General features: G+C 53.3%; 1 protein-coding gene and 1 long non-coding RNA gene across 2 annotated transcripts in view; one reads left to right on the top strand and one right to left on the bottom strand.

Annotated features, from left to right (window-relative positions):
• LOC105541583 (chromosome unknown open reading frame, human C15orf27) overlaps positions 1-27,705 on the bottom strand; it is a 71,064-nt gene that overhangs the window by 20,672 nt on the left and 22,687 nt on the right. Inside the window, exons 3-7 of the mRNA XM_011982669.1 lie at positions 27,491-27,645; positions 24,090-24,163; positions 14,691-14,747; positions 13,448-13,586; positions 8,633-8,748 (exon numbers count right to left, since the gene is read on the bottom strand). Of these exons, the coding sequence (XP_011838059.1) occupies positions 8,633-8,748; positions 13,448-13,586; positions 14,691-14,747; positions 24,090-24,163; positions 27,491-27,645 (541 nt within the window). The remainder of the gene's footprint in view (positions 1-8,632; positions 8,749-13,447; positions 13,587-14,690; positions 14,748-24,089; positions 24,164-27,490; positions 27,646-27,705) is intronic.
• On the top strand, positions 2,540-9,413 carry LOC105541582. Its single transcript, XR_001006353.1, has 3 exons — positions 2,540-3,094; positions 5,546-5,785; positions 7,837-9,413. It is a non-coding gene; the product is annotated as an uncharacterized LOC105541582 (long non-coding RNA).

Here is a 27,705-nt window from a genome sequence, read left to right as displayed (position 1 = left end):
CTTTTCGGAGCTGCTAGCCCAGCCTCAAAGGCGAGGGACCTACGCAAGAGCCATTGGCATTCTCTCACGGGTCCAGAAAACCAGCAGGCAATGGGATCCAGTGACAGCCCTGGATGGGGAGATGGGCCCTGGCTCCCAATCAGACCACCCACCACCTCTTACGTCTGCTCTGGCTCCTCCACATGAAAGACAGTGAAGGGGATGGAGGGAGGGGCATGACAGCTTCCTCTCCCCACATCTTCCTCCAGCAGAAATGCCTGCAGTTTGCAGGGTCAAGATTATCATCTTGTTTCTTCAGGAAACAGGCCAGGGAGACAGGGCATTCCTCCAGGAAGGACTTTGGTAAGTGTGGCTGTGCCGCCTGCTGTACTGGAACCGGGGAAAGGGTAGGGAATGTTGTGAGCCCATTGGCCTTGTTTTCTGGGTTGGGTGACTGTGCAGGCGATGTTTTCTTCTTGGGCACAAAGACCACTTCTGACAGCATCTGGTGCCCCTAGTTGGTACTGTGTAACTGACTCTTGCCAAAAAAACAGGGGCAGAGCAATGTCACCATTTTCAGTCCTGGCCAATAAAAACCTGCTGTGCCCAATTCCCCAGCCTCATTTTCCTATCCACTGACTGGAGAAGACTCAGAGAACTTGGAGGAAGAAGGATCGGCTGGGCTTGGTGGCTCCCACCTGTAATTCCAGCACTTTGGGAGGCCAAGGTGGGCAGATCACTTGAGGTCAGGAGTTCGAGACCAGCCTGGCCAATATGGTGAAATCTCGTCTCTACTAAAAATACAAAAATTAGCCAGGCGTGGTGGCACATGCCTGTAATCCCAGCTACTCGGGAGGCTGAGGCAGGAGAATTGCTTGAACCCGGGAGGCAGAGATTGCAGTGAGCCGAGATCATGTCACTACACTCCAGCCTGGGTCACAAAACGATACTCCATCTCGAAAAAAAAAAAGTCACAAAATGGGAGCAGCCTGGAGGCCTGAGTGATTTGTGTGGAACGGAGGGTCCCTCCTCCACCCTGACCCATTGCAACCTGCATTGGACTATGATGAGAGTGACAAATGTACTCCTCCTATGTTAGGACACAGGTTTCTGGATTTGCCAGATGCAACAACTGGTGTTACTCACCCTAACTATCAGTGACTCAGGCAGACTCCTCTTTCTGGTGCAGGGAAATGGACATTGAAGCCCTGGGTTCCTTTCTTAGCCCCTCCATGAAAAACTGCAGGATCTGGGCAAAGAACAGCCTCTCTGAACCTCAGTCTTTCCATGTGAAGGGATTAATAGTACCCAGCCTGCCAACTTTCACCATCAAGGGAAAAATGAGCTAAAACATGACAGTGCATTTGTGAATGAGCAACCATCATACAGATACATTTAGTAGCATTTTATTCTCTTTTCTTTTTTTTTTTTTTTTGACTGAGGCTCGCTGCTGGAGTGCAGTGGCATGATCTCAGCTCACTGCAAGCTCCACCTCCCAGGTTCATGCCATTCTCCTGCCTCAGCCTCCCAAGTAGCTGGGACTACAGGTAACCGCCACCACACCTGGCTAACTTTTGGTATTTTTTTTTTTTAGTAGAGACGAGGTTTCACCATGTTAGCCAGGATGGTCTCCATCTCCTGACCTGCCCGCCTCGGCCTCCCAAAGTGCTGGGATTACAGGTGTGAGCCACCGCACCCGCCTGGTCTTTTTTTTTTTTTTTTTTTTTTAACCCTTACTGAGAGCCTCCAGTGGACCAGATTTAATTTGATGCATATGGCATCCACATAATGTAGGCCTTGTTACTGCCAGTTTTCCCAATGAGAAGCTGAGGCTCAGGGGTTAAAAGGGAGACGACTGGTCACTGGTGGAGCTGAGGTTTGAATCTGGCTTGCTGGCTCCCTGAATAAGAGGATTCTTTCCACTTCTCCAAACTCCCTGACAAGGGACTCACCTTTCCCAAGGTCTAAGAATGTCCTAAGGGGCTCACAGGTCCCACTGGTCTCCTTGGAGGCTGGACTTTGAGTCACCCCAGATTGAGCCTCATCCCTCAATATTTTGCCAATGATCTCAGGGTGAATTGTGCTGAGGAAGGACAACTTCAGAGAAGAGAAACTAACTTCCACAGTGGGCCAGGTCAAACCATACTATTTTGTACCAAAAGCTGTTACCAGGCTTAAAGGGGAAAGAGAAACTTCAGAATGTGCTTCGGAACTAGAGTGAGATCCGCGCATGGAGGTACATAAAAATCTCAGAGGTGGTTTTGTGAGATGGGTCAGAAGAGTATATCGCTGCATTGATTTAACCACTGCATCTAAAATGGCTTTGGTTTCTGAAGCAGCCAGGACAGAAAGACAGACCAGGCATCCACACCGTCTCTCTGAAGGGCGGCCTCTAGCATCGTGACTTTGGAATCCATCTGTGTACCAGCAAGCCTAACTCATAATGAAATTCTGACCAGGATCCACCCCTCACCAAAAAATAAAAAAATTAAAAAAAGAATGAAAAAGAACTTCCACCTAAGGAATTGCTGAATTCAGGGGTCAGAGGCCATGTGCTTCTATCACAGCAGTGGGGAGTCTGGAAGGGACTGCAGGAGGCATGGCCAGGGCTTTGGAATGGTATGACTGACCAGCAGAGTCCTCCTTCCATCCCAGGATGCTCTAGGCACCCCTCCCCAGGTAGGGATCTGTTAAGGATGGGGTGTGCCCACAACCAGAAGAGATCAAAGGAATGAGGGAAGTAGTGAAGCCTGTCTCCCTGTCAAAGCCACAGGGCCAGTGCAATCCAGGAGGGAAGGCACTGGAATGAGCGACAAGAGACCTGTTTTCGTCCTGGCCTCATAACTGCTGTGCCATGTTGGGCTCACCCATCCCCTTCTCTGAGCCTCAGATGCCCCATGTGCCAAATCCTGGGTTGGGCCAGCTGCCCTCCCAGGGGCCTTTCATCTGTTATACAAGGTGGTTCTGGAGCACCCTGGGTGTGGGCCTGTGGCAAGAAATGAGCACCTTGGGTGTGGGCCTGTGGCAAGAAATGTAGCACAGAAGATGAAATGAATCAGATATTCATGCAAGAAACTGGCCAACAGGCTCACCTGAGAGTCTCCACAGGGTCACGGTAAGAAGCAATGTAATCTTTCTTAAAAAGTTAAGATGGGCTGGGTGCGGTGGCTCATACCTGTAATTGCAGCACTTTCGGAGGGTGAGAGGGGTGGATTACCTGAGGTCAGGAGTTCGAGACCAGCCTGGCCAACATGGTGAAACCCTGTCTCTACTAAAGATACAAAAATTGGCCAGGCGTGGTGGCGGGCACCTGTAATCCCAGCTACCCGGGAGACTGAGGCAGAAGAATCTCTTGAACCCGAGAGGCGGAGGTTGCAGTGAGCTGAGATCGCGCCACAGCACTCCAGCCTGGGCGACAGAGTGAGACTCTGTTTCAAAAAAAAAAAAAAAAAGAAAGTCAAGATGAAGAAACAGAGAGTAACTGTGCAGTGGAAACACCTGACACATGCTGCCCCAGCCAGGTGATCCAGGTAACATCACAGTGAGAAGTCACGCGGCCAGCGTGTCCTCTTGATGTGACATGATGAGAATGGCACTTTCCCTCTGCAGTCTTCCTCCCAAAACCCACAACCCCAGGCTTACCCTGGGAAAAACATCAGATGAATCCCAACAGAGGGGCATCCTGTAAAACACCTGGCCAGTGCTCCCCAAAACCCTTCAGGTCATCAGAAACAAAGTCTAAGAAATTGCCACAGGCAGGAGAAGCCTAAGGAGACATGCTGACTGAATGTGATGTGGAGCAAATAGAGGACACAAAAGATTAAATACTAAGAACATCTGAGTACCGTATCAATGTGGGTTTGTGCACTGTAACAAATAATACCAGCGTATGATGTTAATAATGGGTAGCCAGGCACAGGTGATATGGGAAACTCTGCACCTGCTTCACTATTTTTTGGTAAATATAAAACTGTTCTAAAAAATAAAGTTTATTTTTTTAAAAAAGAGCTTGGTGAAGTTGTGGCAAATACTTGTACAAACAAATCCCAGCAAGAGAGCAAGAGAGTGCAAAGTGTTTTTTGTTTTTTTTTTTTAAGAGACAGAGTCTTGCTCTGTGGCCCAGGCTGGAGTGCAGTGGCGTCATTACAGCTCACTGCAGCCTCAAGCTTCTGGCCTCAAGTAGTCCTCCTGCCTCAGTCTTCCAAAGCACTGGGATTACAGGTGTGAGCCATTGCACCAGGCCAGGTGTTGTATTTAAACTTGGACCCTAACACATTTCATTGGTAAATGTCAATTTTTCAAGCAGCATACGTGAATTCAGTTTGGAAATAGCTTCATTATACTCTGAGAATTCCAGCAAGGAGAGAGAAAGAGTTTATCACAAAGAATACTAGACTGTCCTGGAATGGGGTTGGGGGTGCCATTGAGACCGCTGAGGGGAGCCAGGTCTGTGCCTGCAGTATAAGATACCCCAGGCCGGGCGCGGTGGCTCAAACCTGTAATCCCAGCACTTTGGGAGGCCGAGACGGGCGGATCACAAGGTCAGGAGATCGAGACCATCCTGGCTAACACGGTGAAACCCCGTCTCTATTAAGAAATACAAAAAACTAGCCGGGCGAGGTGGCGGGCGCCTGTAGTCCCAGCTACTCGGGAGGCTGAGGCTGGACAATGGCGTGAACCCAGGAGGCGGAGCTTGCAGTGAGCTGAGATCCGGCCACTGCACTCCAGCCTGGGCGACAGAGCGAGACTCCGTCTCAAAAAAAAAAAAAAAAAAAAAGATACCCCATGCATAATCTGATCAATGTTTTCACCGAGTGCTAAGAGGTGCCATGAGTAGGAAAAAGGAAGCTGAACATGATGGGCTGGAAAAGAACAGTGTTCACAGTTAGGACGCCTGGTTCTATGCCCCCTGGACTAGCTGTGTGCCGCCTGGGCGAGCCGCCACCACTGTTTTCTTATTTGTAAAACGGGTGTGTGGGGCAGGTGTGGTGGGGCTGGTGGACTCCCATCAGTTGCTACCCATCACATGTCAGGCTTTAGGTCACGCGATCTCATCACCATCCTTCAAGGATTCTATTACTACACACATTTTTCAGATTAGGAAAACCAAGGCCTATAGATGTCCCATTAATGCCCAAAGCCACAAGGCCAGTAATTGTTCTAAAGAGAGACGTATCTGGGTTCAAAGCCAGCTCGAAGTCTATTTAGAACCAAGTCTATTCTCAATCATTCCATGGGCTGCTGTCTCCAAAGGTCCAGCCATCCCTGACATTCCAGGGCCTGCGGTCTCATTTCCTCCAGAGTATCTGTTACCCAGTCAAGTCTCAAACCAGACCTGAAAATACAGCGTGAGCGAGGCGTCTGTCTGCTTCGCTCTGTGGAGCGGGCACCACAGACTCCAGGAGAGCAGCCCTCCTGGTCCCTCTGGCCAGGCAGCCCCCCACTGTCCCTGGCGGCCCCGCTGGGAGTCCAGCCTGTCTGGCCCTTTCTGCTGTCTTAACTAAGATGACAGGGTTCAGGTGTTTTTTAAATTAAAATGGTTTGTTTCTGTTCATCTCTTTTCCAGATGTCACTACCTGGAGGGAATCTGTCTTTATTTATTGGTTCTTTCCTGTGCAGAATGCAAGGGAGTTTCCCTCTGGCTGAGATCCCCGGGAAGGAGGCCACATGTGGAGAGTGACTTGAATCAGGACGGCAGCAACCTGGGGTCCCCGGGGGGCTCCGGACAGAGGCCATGGTGGAAACCCTGGGAGGTGGGGTTGCTGTTAGGATTTTCTCCTGGCCACGTGGCACATGTGTGGCTGAGGTGAGGCGTGTGGCAGGGTCAGCGCGTTCCCTGTGGGGCTGGGAGGCTGCGAATTTATGAGGGGCAGATGCAGCCCTATGTCCATGTCTTTCACGTTGCCAACTGCCGTGAAGTAGAGCATTTGTTTTCCTATTTGACAGCAGAATGAGAACTGCCTGATCGGCTTCCAGCTGCTTTCTGGATGACACCCTGGGCTTTCCTTTCCCCACTTTCCTGCAGCCCCCTCTGCCTAAAGCTAAGCTTCTCTCACCTTCTTCTCCAGCCTCTGTCCCCAGTCTTCCTATCTCCACCCTGCCCTCTCCATCCAGCCTCCAACAGCAGCCAGAAGGCTCCATCAACAACTCACATCTGAGCAGATCCCCCAGTCCTCCTTTTAATTCTCCAGGCTTCCTCTGTCCCAGCAGGATAAAGCCCAAACTCTATGGTCCAGCCACAGAGCCCCTTCCCAAGCCTGTCCCCAATCCTCCTGCTGCCTCGCTCTACTCACCCTCTACATGGCCCACTGCACCCACTCCCACACCCCACGCTATTCCCTCCGCCTGGCAGCCTTCTCCCTGGGGCCCTGCTCCACATCAGCGTCTCTGGAAAGCCTTCCCCACCCTGGCCTGCAGAGCCGGGGACGTGCCTGTGTGATGCAGGCATTGCACCAGATTTCCACTGCCTATTTATGGGCTGCTAAACCCCCTGAGTCACCCAGAGTCCCGTGAGGACAACGGCCACACCCTGTCCTGAGTGGCATCTGCATGCCCGGCACAAGCCCAGTACAGAGCAGCTCTGGACGGTGCTGGCTGACCACGCGATACGGCGAGAGAATGAATGAAGCTGATGCCAGCTCCTCAGGGTGGGAATGCTTCTCTTCCTAGTCTAGGATTCCATAGACTGCCCTGCTCTCAGGACACCTTGGACAACATGCCCCTGAAGGCCGTGTCCCCTGATGACCCCTCTTGTCATGCACAGGCATTCGGTGCGAAATGAAAGGTCATAGTGTTTCCAAAGCATATAAAAAGATTGGTTTCTTGACAGACATTCCGAGGAGATGATTCTGAAGACAGTGTGTGTGTATTCCTGTGGGGACATTTCCCAGGATCACTTTGTAGTGACATTCCACAGACGTGTCCCCCACCCCAAAACTATGAGAGGTTGGGGTTGGTCAGGGAGCCAAGAGGTACACTGAATATGCATTTACCAAGACCTGCAACACACACTGAATATGCATTTACCAAGACCTGCAACGCGCGGAGTGCTGGGAGTGCTGGTTGGGGCTGGGGCATGGATGTGAGTTGGACAAGGCTTGCCTTCAGGGGGCATCCATTTCAGTGGGAAGAGCTGCCCCAGGTATAAAGGAGCACTGACCATGGCAGTGAGTGCCCAGTGCCCTGTGAATGCAGACAAGTGAGGGCAGCTGTGGGGGTGGGGGAGGGGGTGCAGAGACTGCTGACGGGGGGAACACGCTCTGTAGAGAGGCCAGGACTTGAATTAGACAGACAAAGCTTGCAAGGGGCGGGGATTTAGGCAAGGGGCACCATGCAACCAAATCCCAAGAGGTGGCATGGCACAGGGCTTGTCAAAATGACAGGTGACTCCACTTGGCACAATCAGGGTGTTTATGCACCAGACGCATGAGACAGGAGGTTGATGGGACGGGCGGACACATAATGGCCCATACGCCAGGTTAGACCTCAGCCCTGAGACCCCCTTGGAGACTGCCTGGGCACCCAGCAATGGGGGAGGAAGAGGGACCCCAGGGGTGCCCACCCTTACTGCACTGCAAGCCAGAAGGACTCAGTGCCCATGTCAATATGAGGCCACGGGCATTCCTCCACTTTCACTGGCAGGACATGGGCTGGAAGACAGCCCGAGAAGAACTTGCCTGGCCCTGGGCACGGAGAGCCATAGGCTTGGTGTCTCTGGCTTGTGTAGTTGGGGGCAGTGGCCCTGTCCCCTCCCCAGAATCCATGGGGCAGAATGGGAATGACCATGCATGTCATTTGGCCCATCCCCCACATTCCCACCACCTTGCCAGTCCCCTCAGTAGCATTCCCACCTTACAGCCTGGGACCAGACTCTTCCCCACACCCAGAGCTGTGCTTCTACAGAGCTCTCAGCCTTGCTGTGGGTTCCAGCAGCCACCCCCTCCTAAGCACCCCAATCCCCTTCCTCTGAACTCCTCTGTCCCACTCACATGGGAGCAGCCACCCTATTTTACAGAGGAAGGAACTGAGGGCAGAGGGGTGGCCTGACTTGGCTGGAGTCTGGAGGGGTGGGAGCCGCAGGGCTAGGCCTTGAATGCAGGTCTCTGGATGCCCAACAGGGTGCTCCTGGCCCAGCTGCCAGTCCCCCTTGCCTCTGTTGAGACCATCCTTGCAGGGCCCACCACCTGCCTCTCCGAGTCTTCATCACGGCTCCTGGAGGGTGGAGAGCACCGCTAGCACCTTTCTGGGGCTCTGGGCGTCCTGTATGGCAATGGACATACTATGGTGCCCAGCAACCCTCAGCAGACAGAATTAGCCGCTGGCTTAAGAGACCAACCATGTCTCCGAGAAGACTCTGATGAACTGAGGGGGCAACCTGGCAGGCTCAGGTCGGGGAGCTGAAGAGTCACCGTGCTGCAGTGGAAAGAACCCTGGCCTGGGAGTCAGGGTTGAGTCTATGCCTAGCTGGGCTGTACATCAGCGACCCTGGAGATGTGCCCCCTTCTCTGGGCTTCAGGTTCCCCATAAGTCCAACAAGGAGCTGGAGGAACTCCCTGACCTCTGGTGCCCCTGCAGCTCTAGCAACCCGTGGCTTTAGGCACTACCAGTGTCCCCAGCAAGACCATGGACAGAGCCGAAAGTGGCGGTGCATTACCCCTTGCTCCTGACAGATCTGTGTCAGCCTCTCCAGCTGCTCGTCTTGGATGACCTTGGCCTTCTCATACTGCTGGATAACCATCTCCATCTCCAGCTTCACTGGCAGGACGTAGGCTGGAAGACAGAGACAGCACTGTAAAGAATTCAGCAGTGGCAGGGCTTGGGCTGGGGAAGGGCTGACCCAGCATTTAGCCAGCAGCAGGTTCGAGGCCCTGGGCCAGTTCTGTGGATCTAGAGGGAGAAATGTCCAGGTACCCGACAGCATCCAGAAAGTACAGAGGGCTACAACCTTTACTCATAGTGGCCAGGGTAGTTGTTTTCCTGTTTTCCATAGTGCTAGAACCCATACTTTTGGGCTGTGTGCACAGCTGCCTGGAATAAAGACTATTTTCCAGCCTCCTTTGCAGCTATGGGTGGCCACAAGACCACCCTCTGGACCATAGGATGCTAGTGTAGGTGGCAGGCAGCAGCTGCAGGAGCCATCTTCACAAAGGAGCTGGGGCCAGTGAGGATGGGGTGGCCCTGGAGCCTGCACACACTGGCAGAAAGGAAAACGGTGCAACCACTTAGGGAAACGGTTTGTCCGTTTTTCGGAGTGTTAAACAGAGAGTGACCATGTGACCCAGAAATTCCATTCCTAGGAACCTTAGGGGAAGGAAAACATGTGTCCACACAAAAACTCACACATGAGCGTTCATAACAGCATTATTCCTAATAGCCAAAAAGTAGACATAACCCAAATGTTCATCAACCGGTGGATGCATCAGCTGTGGTCTAGCCATGCAGTGGAGCACTACTTGGCAATGAAAAGCGATGCAGTACCACCACCAGCCACAACACAGATAAGCCTCAAACACAGGATGCTAAATGAGAGCGGCCAGACACAGAAAAACCACATGTCGCATGATTCCGTTTATATGAAATATAATGGAACAGAACAGGCAACTCCATAGAGACGGAAAGCAGCTCAGTGCTTGCCTAGGGCTGAGGCGGACATGGGAAGTGACTGCTGATGAGTGTGGGCTTTCTCTTTGGGGTGATGAAACCACTCCAGACTTAGATTTTTTGGTGATGGCTGCAGAACTCTATGAATATACTAAAAACCACTGAATTGTGAACTTTTATTTTATTTTGAGATGGAATCTTGCTGTCACCAAGGCTGGAGTGCAGTGGTGTGATCTCAGCTCACTGCAGCCTCCACCTCCCAAGTTCAAGTGATTCCCCAGCCTCAGCCTCCTGAGCAGCTGGGATTACAGGTGCCCGCCACCACGCCTGGCTAATTTTTGTATTTTTAGTAGAGATGGGATTTTACCATGTTGGCCAGGCTGGTCTCAAACTCCTGACCTCTAATGATCCACCCACCTCAGCCTCCCAAAGTGCTAGAATTACAGGCGTGAGCCACCATGCCTGGCTGAATTGTGGACTTTAAATGGGTGGATTTTATGGCATGTGAATTATATTTGGATGAATATGTTTAAAATAAGAAGGCAGTGGGCCTTCCTTTTGACTCTTTATCTTCTTCCCTTCCTCCTTCTCCTTGGCTAGGATGAGAATGTGATGGCTGGCACGGAAGCAGCCATCTTGGACCATGAGGTGACTTTGAAAAGTAGGCTAAGTGCAGCAGAGCAACAAAACAGAAAAATAGAAGGAGCCTGGGCTCTTGACTACAGGGAGTCAGTGACTGTAGTCAGGGCCATATCTGTCTTGGGCCACCTTCCTACAGACTTTTTTTTTTTTTTTTGAGAGAGAGTCTCACCCTGTCACCCAGGCTGGAGTGCAGTTACACTATCTCAGCTCACTGCAACCTCTACCTCCCAGGTTCAAGCCATTCTTAATGCCTCAGCCTCCCGAATAGCTGGGAGTACAGGTGTGTGCCACCACACTCAGCTGATTTTTGTATTTTTAGTAGAGACGGGGTTTCATTGTGTTGACCAGGCTGGTCTCAAACTCCTGACCTCAGGTAATCTGCCTGCTTCAGCCTCCCAAAATGCTGGGATTACAGGCATGAGCCACCATGCCTGGCCTGCAGACTTTCACGTGAATGAAATAAGCTTCTTTGTTGTTTAAGATACTGTTATTCTGAGTCTCTGTTACTCAGATGATCCTATTTATAACTGGTATAATGAGACCCAGAAGAGAAAGCCTGACCTCTGAGGTTGAGGGCCCCATGCTCCACCAGCCAGCAGTAGTCCCATGGACACCTCCCTTGGTGGTTCTGTGGGCTCAGAGTAGCTCTGGGCTCCTGGGAAGTCTCAGTGTCTACTCCTGACTTTGACACAGCCTTTCCCCTCACACTGTTCTCACACCAGCCCTTCCTGACTCTTCAGAAGCCTCGGTCACATGACTCTCTTGCCCCTGATTTATAGAACCCTCCACGTTTCCTCTCTCCCAGTCTCCTTTCCACCTGCAGTCTCTGCACCTCCACATGTTTCCTGGCAGTTGCAGGAACCAGCAGAGAACTTTTCTGCTTGCTTGCAGACTTGCGGGCTGGCCATGTGTCCCTGAGACCCATCTCCAGGTCCGGAGGCCTGCCGCCGCCTCCTCAGATCTCTGCTGAAGCCAGTTCACACCCAGGGTTATTTTGCAAGAGTAGTAAATTAACGTCCATCTGTTCACCAGCATGTCTCTCTCCTGAGGCTCCCGGTGGCTCCGCGATGCCTGACGTGTCAGGAAAAGGGCGGGACAGTTGGGAAGAGTGTCACAAAGGGGACTCTCAAAATCCATTAGTCTGAGGGTGTGCAGCTGTCCACAGCTGGAAGAAAGACCCAGAAGGTGCTGTTCCTACCCTGAGCGGGGTGGATGTTCTCATGGACAGAGCCCAAGCCCTGAGCAGACTGCAGGGAGTGAGCAACCGAAAGAGTGCTGGTGGGTGTCAGGGGTCCTAGGCTCCACTTCTGGTCCTGAGCCTGATTCACCAAGTGACCCTCATCCTTCTTTGCCTCAGTTCCCCCATCTGTCAAATGAGGGGGGTGAACCAGGTGATCTCCCAGAGCCTCCCCAGCCTTCCGAAGGCTTCTGAAGTGAGACCCAAACACATTCCAGTTTGATGAAGATTCCCTATTAGGGGACCCCTGACAAGATGTCAGCATCTTTATCAGGACCAAATCCCACAGTGTTCCCAGGGTGGAACACAGGGTGAGGCCCAAGGAGAGGGAGCCCGCCCTGAGGATGACAGCTTCTGCCTTGCACCTGCTGGGCAAATGCTGGTGGAATAGTGTCATGGCTACAATTTCTATCATCTGCAATCAAAATTCAGGGCTGGAAAAGACCGTGGCACCTATCCCAGTGGTTTAAAAACTGTGCTCCAGGAGGCCTGGCAGTTCCTTAGAGGTGCCTCAGAGGGCAAGGGAGAAGACAAGGAGGTGGGCTGTGAGGCTCCTCCACTCCAAGTCAACCAAAGCAGCTCCACTTGCAATCTCTTTTACAGATTGGGTATGATTTTGCTGAAGAAGGCTTTGCTGTCAACCAAACCAAACCAACAAAACATCCTGGGAACCACTGTCTATACAACCTCCTGGTCACTCTAGGGGGACCTCTATTGGAGGCTGACCAGCCCACTGTGAGTGGCTCTGTTCCTTATCTGACTGATGTGGCGTGGGCCTCTTCTTCCTGTCCTCAGGGACCAAGGACCACCCTCTGGAGCCCAGCAACTTGAGTCTTCCCTCTTCTGTAAGATGACTTCAGTGACCTGCCTGTGTCATCATCCTCTGGGCCACCCCCCACCCCGAGTATCCTGCACCATTCTCCAGGGGTGGGTTTTCTGTATCCCAGGTCCTCTGGGCCACATACTCTGGTCTGTCACCACCTTCTGGAAACACAGGAGCCACCCAGGTCAGGGCACAGCTTTCCAGACAAGGGTGGCCCAGTAGGGAGGCAATGATAAAGCAATGACAAAGGAGTGGACCAGATGCTTTCTGTGAATGGAGACCCAGGGGTGGAAAGGCATGTCACTGAAGATGACAGAAGCACAGGCCAAAGGCCAGCCCCTGCCAGCATCTCTCTTCTCTACTTGTTTGCAGGTCAACGGGCTTATGGGCACCCAGCTTGCCCTTGGTGGACTCAAAGGTGAGACAGAGCCTGTAGGGAGCAAGGCCTTGACTAGATGACCTGGATAGAGCCAGTGGTGAGGCTGGAGGCCATCGGGGAGCCAGCAGCAGGTGTGCACTGAGACACTCAGGGTGTAAAAGTCTGCTCCTGGCCGGGCTCAGTGGCTCACGCCTGTAATCCCAGCACTTTGGGAGGCCGAGGTGGGCAGATCATGAGGTCAGGAGATCAAGACCATCCTGGCTAACACGGTGAAACCCCGTCTCTACTAAAAATACAAAAAATTAGCTGGGCGTGGTGGCGGGCACCTGTAGTCCCAGCAACTTGGGAGGCTGAGGCAGGAGAATGGCGTGAACCTGGGAGGCAGAGCTTGCAGTGAGCCGAGAGCGCACCACGGCACTCCAGCCTGGGTGACAGAGCGAGACTCCGTCTCAAAAAAAAAAAAAAAATGTCTGCTCCTTCCAGAACGACAGGCCCTGCTCTAAGGGCTTGCGTGGAGGCTGGCCCTCCAGGCTCACAGTAAACAGCTGCATGGGAATGAACACATGGACCCCAAATGGGAGTTGGGAAGTTCAGCATGTGCATGCAACACCTGGGCAGTGTGTGTGATGGTGAGTGAGCAGGGACAGCTGGCCCCTCTCCCTGCTGACAATTTCACCTTCCACTCTGATGCCAGCAGGGCGTACCCTCATCACACAGTGTCTCCTCTCAGTTGACAGCCCAGTTTCTGGAGCAGCCCCACTGACCACATCCCCCTCGGGCCACTCACCATCAATGACCCTCTTCACCCTCCAGATCCGGAGCATGATGATGAGGCTGATGGCATCCCAGGGGCTCCTGGGTCCATTGGCCACAGTGGACGCCACCATCGGAGCCAAAGATAGGATGATCACAGCCCCGTCAAACACCTGTGAGAGGAGGTGCATTTCAGTGCCCTGGGCCCTGCCGCGTGATTGGGACCAGGGGTCAGTCAGGCAAAGCAGCTGGTGCTGCTCAACTTCTCCAGCAGCCCGGGGCCCCACCAGAAGGCCACCCCATCCCTGGTGGCCCCTCCTGACCCTCCTGAGTCTTTAGGGGCCTCCTCCTCCTAGATGTTCTCCTGAGTGCACTCTGTCCTCCAAGTGACCTCAGCCCATCTCCAGCCCTTAGTTCAGATGGCCTTGGGCTGTCTTGCCCCTTCTCAAGATAAGGCCTGCATTCTGTATCCCAGACCCTGGGCAGTGGCCAAGCTGGATCCCTCCCTGGCAGAGCAGGGGCTGAAGGCAGGGTCAGGGTGTCTCCTTCCCCGGGGGGAACAGGAGCCTGGAGCCCACATCTCAGCTCTGTCCAGTGCAGAGTCTCTAACCCTCCAGGGAGGCAGGGCTAGGCAAGAAGGGGGCCCAGCCTGCACAGTGAAGCCTTGGGCCCCTCCCTTCCATCTGCCTGCTCCAGCCTGGCCGTGTTCTGAGCCATCCATCGGCCAGGCCCACTGTGTCAGATCCCAGCACTGAGCCAAAGAGGCTGAAACCTAGATGGAGAGGTGAGGAAGCAATGGGCAGCAGATCTTGACCATCTTGCCTTGCCTGTGTGCACAACACTGCCAGTGACAGCCGGGCCTCCCTGACCTCGTCCCACCCACCACGCCCCACCCTCGTGGCAGGAAGCAGAAAGGAAACCCAGCCTGAGAAGCACGTTGACAGTTTCCCACTCAGCTTTCCATTTAGGGTGAATTTATTTGTTTCAAAACACATTTCAAAAGCTTTTCAAATTGATTCAAATTGTAAAATTTTGCAGAACTTCAAGGAATTCTGCATTCCTTTTAACATTCTAAAGAAATGTTTTGGAACATTCTTTTGCTGAAAACAGTCTCAGTTCCCCCTCCCTGCCCCACCCAACATGTGCGGCCACAGAGGTCAAGTGGGAGAAGGAGTCAGCCTTTTTGATGGTGTCCACCCTGGGATGGATGGGACATGACGTTTTCCAGCTTCCAGGATGGCTGAGTGAGGGCTTTGGGGGTGGACATTGGTCTTTACCTCTATTTTGTTTTCGATGTAATCCCAGATCCCAAGCACCACAATCCGTAGAACAGTCTGAGGAAAGGAAGTGAGAAACTGATTATTCTCCAGGTCCTCATCCAGCTGAGAAGATTCCAGAGCTCAGCATTCAGAGTTCTGCTTCCTCATTCAGTAAAAGGAAAAGGTCTCCGCCATCTCCTAAGCATTTCTCAGCCCTTGTGCCCTCTCCACTCCCACTGCCAGTGCCCCACCTCCAGCCTTCGTGGTGGGCGCATCTCATGCTGGCTCCTCTGCCTGCAGGCTCAGACCCCCCATTTCTGTGCCATCCCCTGGGCACTCCTGATGCCATCTTCAGTGCTCCCTGTACATACAGAATACACTCCAAATCCCTCGGAAGGATACTTAGGACCCTGCCTGCCTCACCTGTGTCATCTTTTGCCACTTCCATCATGCTGCAAACCACTTACGAATCTTCAAACATACAAGCTCTCTCTCTCATGGCTTTGTCTTTGCATGTGGCAAAAACTGCAGTTGACTCCCCTCTCCACTCCTTGACCCCAAATCTCTTCCCTCCTTCCTGTACAATAACTGAAGCTCTGGGATGGCCACCCAACTAAAGACTACATTTCCCAGCCTTCCTTGCAGCTGGGAGTGGCCATGTGACTACATTCTGGCCAATGGCTAGCAACCAGAAGCACCAAGTACAACTTTTAGGTTGTGCCCTTAAATGAATTAGGCTCCTCCTCCTTCTGTCTTCCCAAGGCCTAGAATTGGGTGCATAAGTGTGATGGTGTGCCGTCTTCAACCAAGGAGGGCCAGGCCACAAGACAGAAGCCTGCTGGGTCCCCAACAGCCCCAAGCCTTACCTATCCACTTAATGTGTTTTTCCATGAGAGAGATATGGACCTTGCCTTGTTTAAGCCTCTGTGTTTTGGTTTTCTTGTTACAGCAGCTTGGCCTGTGCCTGAGCCAGCAGGGCTTTCCCCTTCCTGTCCTTCTGGCTTAAACGTCACCTCCGTGAAGCTCTTGCACACTCCCCGGCTCAGCTGGTGCCTCCTTCCTGAGTGTTCCTATGGTCCCTGGGAATCACCCTCCCACAGCACTTCCTTGTACCTTGTTCTGATTCCCTCCCCATCCCCCAGTGGAGGCTCAAGGGACCTGGTCTGTGTTCTCTCTTTTATCCCTAACACCTGGCATACAGCAGCCACCAGGCAATTATGCACTGTGGACAGATGAACAACGTGTGCATGAATGAATAATTCCTGAATGGTACTGCCTTCAGGAGCGGTTTTCTCACCAAGAAGACATCTTTCTCCAAAGAAGCCTCTTAAATGCTGGTCCCGTAAGATGCCGGTACATTTGTCTGCAGGCTCTTCCTTGAGCCAAGATGACTTTAATTCACAGTGATTCACATCAGATGGTGCCCCTCTCCCTCATGCCTGTAGTATAAGCCTAGCTTTTTGAACTCTGCAAAGCTGCCCGGAGGATCATCACCCACAGCTGTTATGCCACAGAAAGGCTTGGCTGGTAAAATCCAGCTCTTTCTCGTGAAGGACAATCTTGATTTCTGTGAAGGGATAGGAAGGTGAATGCTCATCGGGGACAGTCATGTCTCCTTCTCTGAGTACCGAGAGGAGCACATGGCGGCCCGAAGTCTGCTCCTCTATAACTTCCCGGCGTCTGGGTGGGTGGCCCCATGCTTAACTGCAAGACACCTTGCAGGGGTGGGAAGAGAGCTGGGTTGGGGGGGGCCACAATGTCTTGAGATCATAGCTCAATAATGGGCTGGTTGTGTGGCCTTGGGCCAGTCAAATCCTCTCCCTGGGCCTCAGTTTCTCCTTCTGCCAGAGAGGTGGGTTACATGTTGTAATTCTTCCAATTATTTATGAGAATAATATCTGCCATCTACTATATATCTGAGTGCCAGACCCTGGGTCAGCCCTCCTAACATGTGATTCTCATTTTACAGAAAGGGCCAGAGAAGTTAAGGAAGCTGCCCATAGCCACACAGCAATCAGGAATGAAGGCAACATTTGGACCCAGAAGTTTCTGGCTCTGCAGAGTGTACTCAGCTGTGTAAGAACACCACATAACAAGCAGGCATGATGGCTCACACCTGCAATCTCAGCACTTTGGGAGGGCGAGGCGGGCGGATCACTTGAGGTCAGGAGTTCAAGACCAACCTGGCCAAATGGTGAAACCTCGTCTCTACTAAAACTACAATCATTAGCCGGGCGTGTTGGCACACACCTGTAATCCCAGCTACTCAGGAGGCTGAGGCAGAAGAATTGCTTGAACCTGGGAGGCGGAGGCTACCGTGAGCTGAGATCATGCCACTGTACTCCGGCCTGGGTGACAGAGAGACTCTGTCTCAAAAAACACACACACACACTACATAATAATATGCTTTCTTTTGTTGCTGCCCAACTCCTCTAATTGTGCTGAGATTGAAACTTAGTGTTTGTCTCCTCTGAAATGCTACAATAGCCATATCCATCCTGAACTCTCAATTCTGGAGTGTCCAAAACAAAAGTCCCGGCTGGGAAGATGGGAACGGGGCCTGGTGCAAATATAATTTCTGCTATGGCAACTGCTCCTCCTCTTTCTCCCCCTTCTCCTTTTAAAATGGTGGTAAAATACACATAACACAAAACCATCTTAACCATTTTGAAGTGTCCAGGTGGTGGTAAGTACATTCACACTGCTGTGCAGCCATCACCACCATACACCTTTAGAGCTTTCTCATCTTCCCAGACTGAAGCTCTGTACCTGCTGAACAGTAACTCCCTATTCTACCTCTCCCCATTCTACTTTCTGTCCCTATTAATCTGACTCCTTTAGGATCCTCAAATAAGAGGAATCATCATGCTTCTTTAGAAACAACACTCTTCTTAGCTGAAAAAGCAGAGGCCCAGGAGTGAGGGGTGGAGGGAGCTGGCCAGGCATGGGACTCAGCCAGCAGTGGTTGAGCAGGAGGAGGAGGCAGCAGACAGTGCACCCAGAGCCTCTGTGCCCCACGAAGGAAAGAGACTGGATGGTTTTATGAACCAGAGCAGTGCCAGGGAAGCAGGTGAAACAGCTAGAATCCCAGCCGCTGCCTTCCCTCTGTGCTGGCCCGTCCACAGGGGACCCATCCTCGGAGGCCTGGCTCAAGCCCCACTCTTCTGGAAGCCTTTCCTTCCTAGCTCAGCCCATGGAAACACAACAGCAAGAGGCCGCTGTGGAGAGGGCTCAGGAAACACCTCCCAGCCAGGCCTCCTGCTAGTGATGGGGAAGCAGTGGCTCCAGGTTAGGGTCAAGGCCAGAGTGACCCTGGCTCTGAAACACGCCACCTGCTGGCTTCCCCCCCCCCCCCACCCGCAGCATCCTTCCCCTCCCGACACCTTTGCCGAGACCCATTGTCCACGGAGGCAGGGACACAGCCTCACTGCCCTGCCCCACACAGACCAGAGTCTTAGACCTCTGAAAACACGGGCTGGACTAACCCACTGACTGCCTGTGCTTCTCAATGTGCAGCCAAGGACACCCTGCTTCAGCAGCATTGGGGGTTTATGTAAAACGCAGATTCCTGGACTCCTGTGGAGAGCCAGGATATCAGAAACTCTGGGCACAAGCCCCGGAATATGCTTTTTAAACAAACTCCCCTGGAGCACCCGATGGAACCGCAGGGACGTGTAAGGCGATCCTGCTCCAGGTTACAACAGGAGACCACAGGTCCACAAGCAATAATGAGAAAGGGCGTTAGATGGGGAGTCAAGAGTCTGGTCCTCTTTCTGGCTCTGACTGTTCCTTACTAACCACCTGACACTGGCCGGATCTCTGGACAGATCTGGGCTGAAAGCAGATCCACGCCTGTGTGCGGCCACCTCCAGAGCTGCTCCAGAGCTCAGCGAGGCACACAGCTCACTAAAAAAGCAGAGTGATGATGAGGGATTGCCCCACCCCCAGCCCCAGCCCCAGGGCCGTGGCCTTGCAATACAGGCCCCTAAAAGTTGCAAAGGGCTTTGAAGGAGCATTTGAAGGAGCATCTGACGGAGCCAGAATCCTCAGCTTCAGTCACCTCCTTTCCCACCTGGGGCTAAGGGTTTTCAGCCTCCTTCATCACAGTTTTGCCTTCAGGAGGCTGCTCTGATAAGCAGTGTAGGCTAGAGCCTTGGCAAACACTCAAGGACGGTGCCATTTATTGAGTATTTATTAGGAGCAAAGTTTTTATGCCATTTGAGAGACGCAGAAACTGAGGTGTGAAGAGTGGCTGGTGAACCTTCTGGTCCCTGGACCCCTCTTGCCTTCCGCCTCAGGTGCCCTCATCTTCTGTTCCTGGTCAAGCCCTGCTCTCAAGAAGGGACTCCCCTCATCTCTTCCAAGGGAAGGAAACGCTGTCTTCTCTGAAGGAAGGGGTCCAGGCTTCAGGTCGCAGGACAGGAGAGGGGGAAGTCCCAAGCCTTGCACCTGGTCCAGGCCCTGCCTCAGCCAAATGGAAGAAAGGGCTCCTGCCCCTTCCTGCGGCCTGAGGCCGAGGCCCTCCCCTCAGCAGAATCAGCGTATTTCCCCGGAGAGGAGCCTGATGAGGTTGCTAGAGTTTGGAAACCTTGGGAGATGCAGGCGGAAGTAGCTGTTAGTCTATAAGCTGGTTTTGTGCAAATTTTTAAAAGGCAGAGGAAGATCCCTAGCTCACCTCTTAGTGAGCAGAGTGGGGGCTGGACACCCCTGTGCCCTGCAGAGCCATCCCCACATGGGGCCCACCAGCCAGGGAGAAGGGAGCAGCCATGTCTAGCCCCGAGCCTGCGGCCTCCCAACACTGCTAGCTACACCCCCAGGTTGGGGGCGTAGGGTGGTGTGTGGCTCAGGGGAGCAGGCTGGTCTAAGGAACAGCCACCATGGGTACCAGGTGCTGGAGGCTGACCCCTGGTACTTCCTTAAGAAGCAGATCTGCTCTTGGACAAATTTTCCCTGGGGTTAAACTACAATGGCAAGACGAAGACGTGGATTCCAGGATCCAACTACAAGGCCAAAATAAGAAATGTGAAGATCTGTGTGGTAGTTAACACTGTCACTAGTCTCACACTGGTAAGGAGAAGAAAAACAGTGGCTGTTGCCTGTAATCCCAGCACTTTGGGAGGCCAAGCGGGGAGGATCACTTGAGCTCAGGAGTTTGAGACCAGCCTGGGCAACATGGCGAAACCCCGTCCCTACAAAAAAAATATATAAAAATTAGCCAGGTGTGGTGGTGCACGACTGTAATCCCAGCTACTTGGAAGACTGAGGTGAGGGGATCGCTTGAGCCAAAGAGGTTACGGCTGCAGTGAGCTGAGATTGGACCACTGCACCCCAGCCTGGGTAATAGAGTGAGACCCTGTCTCGAAAAGAAAAAAAGAAAAATGTGCTGTGCTACATCATGGATGAACTGAGAAAACATGCTAGACTCCAGTCACAAAAGACCACATAGTGTAAGATTATGTTTACATGAACTATCCGGAAGAGTTAAGTTCACAGAGACAAAAGCAGATTACTAGCTGGCAGGGGTGGCGGTACAGGGGGCAGGGGGAGTGACTGCTACTGGGTATGGGGTCTCCTTTTGGGGGTGATGAAAGTGCTTTGGAATCAGGCAGAGGTGACGGCTGCGCATCACTGTGTGGGTACTAAATGCCACCGAATTGTCCGCTGTAAAAGGGTTATGTGAAGAGAATTTCACCTCAACAGAAGGAGGAGGAAGAGAGGGAGAGGAGAGTCAGTAGCTGCTGCCACCACTGCCTGAGGCTCCTGTCTAGAAGGCCAGCTGTGGCTCCACTTTCTCTTCTCCCAGGGAAAGAGCTGGGGCTGCCTGGGCCTTTCCAGACCCCAGGGATGGGGCCAACACCCCACAGCCCACACTGGGTCCTGCTGCAGGGTGGCCTGGCCTTGGCCAGGAGGCCCCAAGGACTCCTGCAGTCTCAGGGGAGGAGCAGCAGTCTTCCCAGTTCCAAGTGGCCAGCTGGGCCTGGCCTCAGCCAAGGGCAGGGCTGTGCTTTGGAAGAACATTTGCACAATTCTCCATCTGGATTGCAAGGCTCTGTATATTCTTGGTGCTGAAGGGCCACGTGAAGTGCAGTGACCCTGCGTGACCTGGAAGACTGAGGCCCAGGGAGTCTCACGGGCATCCACTCTCACCTTGGACCCCTGCAGGGACTCCTGCAGGGACCCCTGCACAGCCTGCCTGATGAGGGGCACTCTCACCGCTTTGACAGCATCTATCTCACTGTCAAACAGCTTGGCCCATTTGAACAGACGTCCTCAAACGGAGCCCAAACCAGCCTCACCTTCCCCTTCTCTGGGCCTAGCTCTGTGACCTGGGGCCAGCACAGAGCACAGTAGCCCGTCTTCCCAGAGCGGCCTGCAGAGCTCTGGGGTGGGCAGAGGCCAGGGCAGAGGCCCACTCATCCACCCAGAGGCCTGCGCCTGGGCCCACCTGCCATTCCTGCAGGCCCTGGGCAGGTTTCCACACCTCTCCAGGCCTCAGTTTCACAACTCATAAAATGTCCTACCCACCTTCCAGGACTGCCCTAAGGCTCAGCTGCGAGGGGGGGTGGAGAACTGCTCAGGACAGCAGGAGCCCCGGCGGGGTGACCTTCTTGGAATTTCCTGTGGAGTAATGTCCACTCCCTAAGGCCAAGGAGGCTTAGAGTGCCACCCCACCCTCGGCCCACAGCCACATCCCTGGGTATTAACCAGGAAAGAACTGGCAGACCTGAAGGGGTGGCACTCATTTCTCCCAGCTGAGGAGGGGGTGCCAGTCATCCTGGGTCTATGGTCTGAGTGATCGCTCGGTCAGACTTTCTTTCTCAGGTTCTTCCCAGAGACCCCTAGTCCCTTCCCACCCTGCCAGCTTCAGGGCCTCCGAAGGATGCAGTCAGGGGCAAGAGACCAGCTTAGGAGCCCAGAGCCCTGGGTCCAGTTTTGGTCTTAACTGGCTGCGTAACCCTAGGCTGCTCTCCTTGTCTGTGCAGTATTTTGAAAGGACACCACTGGTATGGTGAGCAAACACGCAGGCTGACCCACCATCCTGGCCCTTCCTACTAGGCGTCCCAGTCACTGTGAGGGGCACAGACATGCTCGCATGTTTCCAAACTGTCTGGGGGCAGGGGACCTCCATGAGACCCTTCCAGTAACCAAGTTCTGACACGGTTCTTGTGGGCACGCAGCAAGACCACGGAAATTTGCGCTTGCTAGTGTGGTGTGAGCTGTGTGTATATTCCTGCAGGTTCTGTACCTCATTCATTTGTCACTCGATCCCCATGCACCGGCCCTCCATTCATGCTGGGCAGAGGGCACTGGCAGGGCCGGACCCTGCTACCTGTCGCCTGGCTCCACCCCCTCACCATCTTTGACAAGGTCAAGGTAACAGAGCCAGCCCTTCCTCCCCAGCCTCCTACAGACCCTGCTCTCCCCGCTCAGCTGTGGGAGGACCCAGCCCCTTCCCTGGTTTGGGGGTGCCTGTGGGGGACTCTGAGGCTGCGATTCCTGTGCACAGGGGTTTGTCTGTTTCAGGTGGCTCGTCTCTGGCAGTCACAGGAAGGGAATGCCAAATTAATGCTGGGCAATAAATTCTGCAAAAGCCAATAAAACCAAAGCAGAGGGATAGAGGGGAAGAACCGCAGCAACTGATTAAACATTTTTGTTGGCAGTCACAGACACATGGCACATTTTCCAAGGTTTGCATCAAGGAGACATCTGGCCATGGCCCATGTGTTTGCGGGAGGGAATCCTGGCCAGGCAGAGACAAGGGGCCAGGGAGGGCAGGACCCACGTGGGGGCTGTAAGCGGGGGAGCAGGCACTCTGCTCTGGGGGCAGGCAGAGGTACCTCCAGGACAATGGTCTCAGGGAGGCAGTTAGGGCCCGTCCTGGGAGGGCAGTGCTGGGATCTGCCCCCTCCATCTGAGCCTCAGGCCCAGGCTCACTGGCCAGCTCCATGGGCTGCAGGAGGCAAGGCCCGGGAAAGGGAATGTTCCATGCTTGGAATGCCTGCTGCCCGGCCCCCCACACCCCACACCTGGAGTCAGGATTCTAGACTCAAGACCCAAAGCCTAGCTCCCTCCTGATTTTTAGGGAGGGTGGTGGGGGGAGAGAGAGACAGAGAGTGCAGAGCCATTAGGTAGACCAGAGGGGACCCATAAGAGGATGCTGGGACTCTTGACTCCCAAGGTTCCCTACCTCAGTGCCTCTGCCCATGCCACCCTCTCTCACAGCATCCTTCCTCCCTTCAAGGCCCCCGGTCTTGGGGTCCCAGAGCCCCCGTGCCTCAGGTAGAGCAGCTCCCGTTGGTGTGAGCTGTGCGTGTGTTCCCAGAAGGCGCTGTGCCTCACTCGTTCCTGCCTTTCCCCAAGGGTTTGCTGAGCCATGCTGAAAGGCCCACGGGACTCTGCATGGGCTAATATGTACCCATAGCAAGGATGGGATGCTGGAGGGTGGAGTGACACAGTGGCCTGCTGACTTGGGCCAGTCCTAGGCTCTGTTAGGAAAAACCAGTTTTCTACATGAAACTCTCCTGTCCTTCAGTGAACCTCCAGTGCGCACAGGGCAGGATAAAGCCCTGCCTGCAGCATGCCCAAGCCAATTCCTCCCACACCCAGATGCAGGCCAGAGTCTCACTGGGACAGCCTGGGAACTGCTCAAAGGAAGTGTCACTCACCCCCATGCAAAAACAGAGGAATGTGCTGCCCAGGCACGTCAGCTTCTGCACCAAGCCCAGGGGCCCGCGGATCTCCGGATCTCCGTAAACTTTCCCCTCCCCTCACCACAGAGATTCGCACTTGGTCTCTACTAGCCGACTCCAGCAATGCTGACGGGGGTCCATGCTCCCTGAGCCCCCATCTCGGAAACACAGCCTCGCACTCACACTGAGAGGCATATCTCTCGGCCCCATCAGACCCGGGGCCCCTGCAGGACCAGGTTGGGTCCACTGCCTGGCCCTGTGACCCGGTTCTCCCACCCTCTGTGTGCTTCGGCCCCAAGGGTCCGGCCAACTGTGGGCCCAAGACCACAGCCACAGCGTCCCAAGAGCTTCCCTGTGTGGGCACTCGGCTTCAGCCTCACCTCCCACCTGCTCCTTACTGGCCGCATCCAACACTGGCTGCCCCTCGATGCCACACTCAGTCTCACCTTCACCAGCGTCATCGGCACCCCCTCACCAGGAGAACACCTGCTCATCCGCTGGGGTTCCTCCCAGGGTTTCGCTTGCGCCAAACCCCCCTGGCTGGGTCGGGCTCCCTGTACCATCTCCCCCCACAGAGCTCAGCTATCTGTATTGTATCTCCCTCCCAGCAGCCTCAAAGGCTAGCGGGGGACCTGATGCTAGAAACTATTTCAAGAAGTAGACGTTGGTTTTCCCAGGACAGGAGTCACCCAACAAAGGAGGTGACAGGGCCACAGTCTCTACATACCTCTGAGAAGAACACGGACAGAATGACCAGGCTGATCCAGTGAATCACGCCAGCAAACTGGAACGCGCTGGAAACTGCAATGGACAGGATAAGGACCAAATTTGAGGAGCAAGGAATTAGGTGCGTTGCTATGGGGGCTTCGCAGCATCCATCCAGACCTCTGGGACCCCAGGGCCCGCCTGCGTGAACATTTACATCTGGTGGAAATTGGGTCAGAGAGCAAGGGCAGCTTTAGCTGGCGTCTGCAGTGAAGGCGGTAGGAGATTTGTGAGACAACGATGCTGTTCTTCTTGCCTCCAACCCAAGGGGCTGCTTCCTTCTCCCCCACGGGCCGCCTCTCTGAGCTCCTGCTTGGTCTTTGGTGGGCTTTCGGCTGTAGCCAGACTGTAGGAAAGAAACCCTCCAGAAGGGGCTCAGGAAGACATTCACGGCTTTTGGGCTGTGTAGGCAGCTTCAGTCGAGGCTGGATGGGCTTTTAGACATCCAGCCCACAGTTCACCCCCAAAGTGCTGTGCACAGTCAGGGGACTCTAAATGAGCTTACTGTGACTTTTCGTTCTGGAAACCGAGTGGCAGAGACGGTGGTGTCGGCCAGGGTGTTTTGGAGAGAAGGCTGCAGTGAGGACTGGCAGGGGAGCCAGGTTTGGGGCAGAGGTGTCTGCCTCCCTCCCTAGATTAGCAGAGCCAGTGGGATGGGGTCTGCTAAACTTCTACGTTGCCCTGCTTGCCCCCAGGTTCTGGAGTGGGAGTGAGAGGAGCCATTGGCCCCTGAGGGTTCCCGCCCCACCTTTCACCAGCCACTCCTTAGAGGTAAGGCATTTTCTTTGGAAAGCCTTTTTAAAATACGTGAAGCCACGGCCAGCCTTCGAACCCTGGCATGGCATGGTTTTTAGCCAGCAAGGCCAAAAGCAGGATGCTGGGGCCTAGGACAAGGGTCAGGTGAGCTCTGATGGAGACTGGGTGGGAGGGATTGCCCCAGAGGGTAGAGGGCTCCCCAGAGGCCTAAAAGAAATACTAGTGGGATACTGGGGAAGAGCAGAGATGGGGTGAGGGGCAGGAATGCTGCTGAGAACATGCCTGCTCTGCCTCTGTTGTGAGCTGCCGCCAGGCCTGCTTGGCACATTGCTCAGAAACCCCCCCAGGGCCAAGGGAAAGTGCCCAGTGCCTTCAGCGGGGAGGGCCAGACTGAAACAGAGGAACCCACAACCTCTCCCGAAGCTCTGGGATCTGCAGACCCTGGGGGTGGATAGAAGTCAGGTCACAAAGCATAGCCAGGGGAAGACAGCTGCAAAACCAGGTTCCAGGTGGGAGACTCTGAGGCCCCCTGGCTTTGGGCCAAGGCGACCCTTAGAAGATGAGCCTGGAGTCAGGCCACATGAATACCAGTGGGAACGAAGAGGCTGAGGCCCATGTGACTCCAAGAAGACCTCCAGATGATTCTGAAAACATAAAATCTCTCCCCATTATTTCTCAAATGAATTCCTGTGCCTTTTTTTACGGTTTGCTTTAGAAGAGCAATAAATCTCTGATTGTGCGTTTTATGGAATTTAAGATGCCTTTTATGAGCTGCTATTGGATCTCCCACCAAAATCAATCTCCTGGATACTTAATTTTAAGCAAAATTCCAGTGTCGGCTGGGTTCTCAGTTCTCCTCAATACCTTGTCATAGCCCGAGCAGCCGAGGGCCCCGAGGACAATCCGCCACGGGGAAAGAAAGGCTCCGTTATGGGCAGGTCTCATAAAAAGCAGACAGTACGGGTGAGTGGGAGGGAAAGTATACAACATGGTTTAATTGAAGACAGGTTGAGTGTAAAACCAGTACCGGTCACTTTATGCTGGAAGATCCTTTAATTGGAACCAAGGGGCCACCAGCTGCATAAAACCCAACTAGGCTTATCAGACAAAAGCAATTCTGTGTTCACCATTCATCCTCTCTCAGAGAGCAGAGAAGGCTCATGTGACTTGGAGGGAGCTTGGACAGACCCTGAGTTCACAGGATCCCATAAAGGAGTTGAGGGCATTTGAGAAAGGAAGCCCAAGACATCTGAATGGGTTTGGGGGTGACGGGATCTACAGTCCTGGATTTTGCCAGTGGAAGGAAAAGAAGTCTCTTTGGGGCTGATAATTGTACCTTTTATTATTATTATTTATTTATGTATTTATTTATTTTATTTATTTGAGATGGGGTCTCACTCTGTCACCCAGGCTGGAGTGCAGTGGCGTGATCATGGCTCACTGCAGCCTCGACCTCCCAGGCTCAAACGATCTTCCCACTTCTGCCTCCCGAGGAGCTGGGACTACAGGCGTGTGACACCATGCCAGGCTAATTTTTACATTTTTTGTAGAGACACGGTCTCGCCATGTTCCCCAGGCTGGTCCCAAACTCCAGGGCTCAAGTGATCCTCCCACCTTGGCCTCCCCAAATGAGATTACAGGCATGTGCCACCACACCTGGCCTGTGCCTCGTTTTAAATTTGCATTTGAAGGATCTACCTTTTGAGTCAGGGCAATACAGGGAACCAGGAACTGCACCAGAAACCACTAAGTTATCCAAAGTCAAGAGGCAAGATACCTGCCCTTGCCCCTCTGGTGCGACAAACAGCACGGGGTAGGCCTGGTGAGGGTAAGCGGTGGATCCTCCACTCAGACAGCGATGTCACTATGGGACATCCAGGACAGAAGAGGTGGAAGACAAGGTTTAACGTGAAACTAGGACAAATACCAAGAGGAAGAGAACTGGCCAAGCAGTTAAATGACCTGGTGCCTTGAAGTCCCAGCTCCAATACCTCTTACTTAGGGCAAGTATCTCACTTCTCCAAATCTTAATTTGCCTCGTCTATAATATGGGATCATATCCATCTCGCCCGTCTCACAGGGTTACTGTAGTGTCAAATGTGCGGAAAATTCTTTAAAAACTATCACCATACATATAAATCACACTGCCAAGTCACAGCTGGATAAAAATACCAGGAATCTTATCATTATGGTCGCTGTCGTAAGTAGTTACTACAAGCTGAGATGCCTCCGTAAATGGGAACTCTCTTTAGACTACAGAAAATTCCAACCTGGAAAATCCCAAATGGGAGCAATTAAAAAAATGCATACAGGGGTCCCCAACGTTTTTCATCTCATCAGTTTCTGATCATGGAATGCTGGGGAGAGGACTGCAGAGGCCACATTGGGCAGAGAGGGGCAAACTGAGGCTGGAGGTGACAGAGAGAGAAGCTGCCAGATGTATTTCCTCCCCAGTGGCCATCCCCATGAGCCCTGGGGCCTGAGGCTGGGCAGCAGCATCGGCGGGGGCAGATCACGGCCTGCAGGTTGGGGACCCCTGATGAATGCAGATGCACATTGAATATTGACATCATATGTATTGGCATATGTATCTCTCTTGCTACTCACACTGGAGAAGCTTTATATCTATTAGAAGTTCCAGAGTCAGGAGAATCACCACCAATATTACACAGGCTACCAGGAAACTGTTGAGACTTGCACTGAGCAAAAATACCTGCCACACGGCTGCTCTCTTCCCACAGCACGGCTTCAGCCAGTTAGACCTGCGGGGACAAAAGTGGGGAGAAGAGAGGCTAAGAATGGGAGGGGACAAGAGGGTGGGC

The sequence above is a fragment of the Mandrillus leucophaeus genome, unplaced genomic scaffold (assembly GCF_000951045.1).
Source record: "Mandrillus leucophaeus isolate KB7577 unplaced genomic scaffold, Mleu.le_1.0 Scaffold241, whole genome shotgun sequence".
Classification (NCBI taxonomy): Eukaryota; Metazoa; Chordata; class Mammalia; order Primates; family Cercopithecidae; genus Mandrillus; species Mandrillus leucophaeus.
This window is presented reverse-complemented; position numbering and strand designations above follow the sequence as displayed.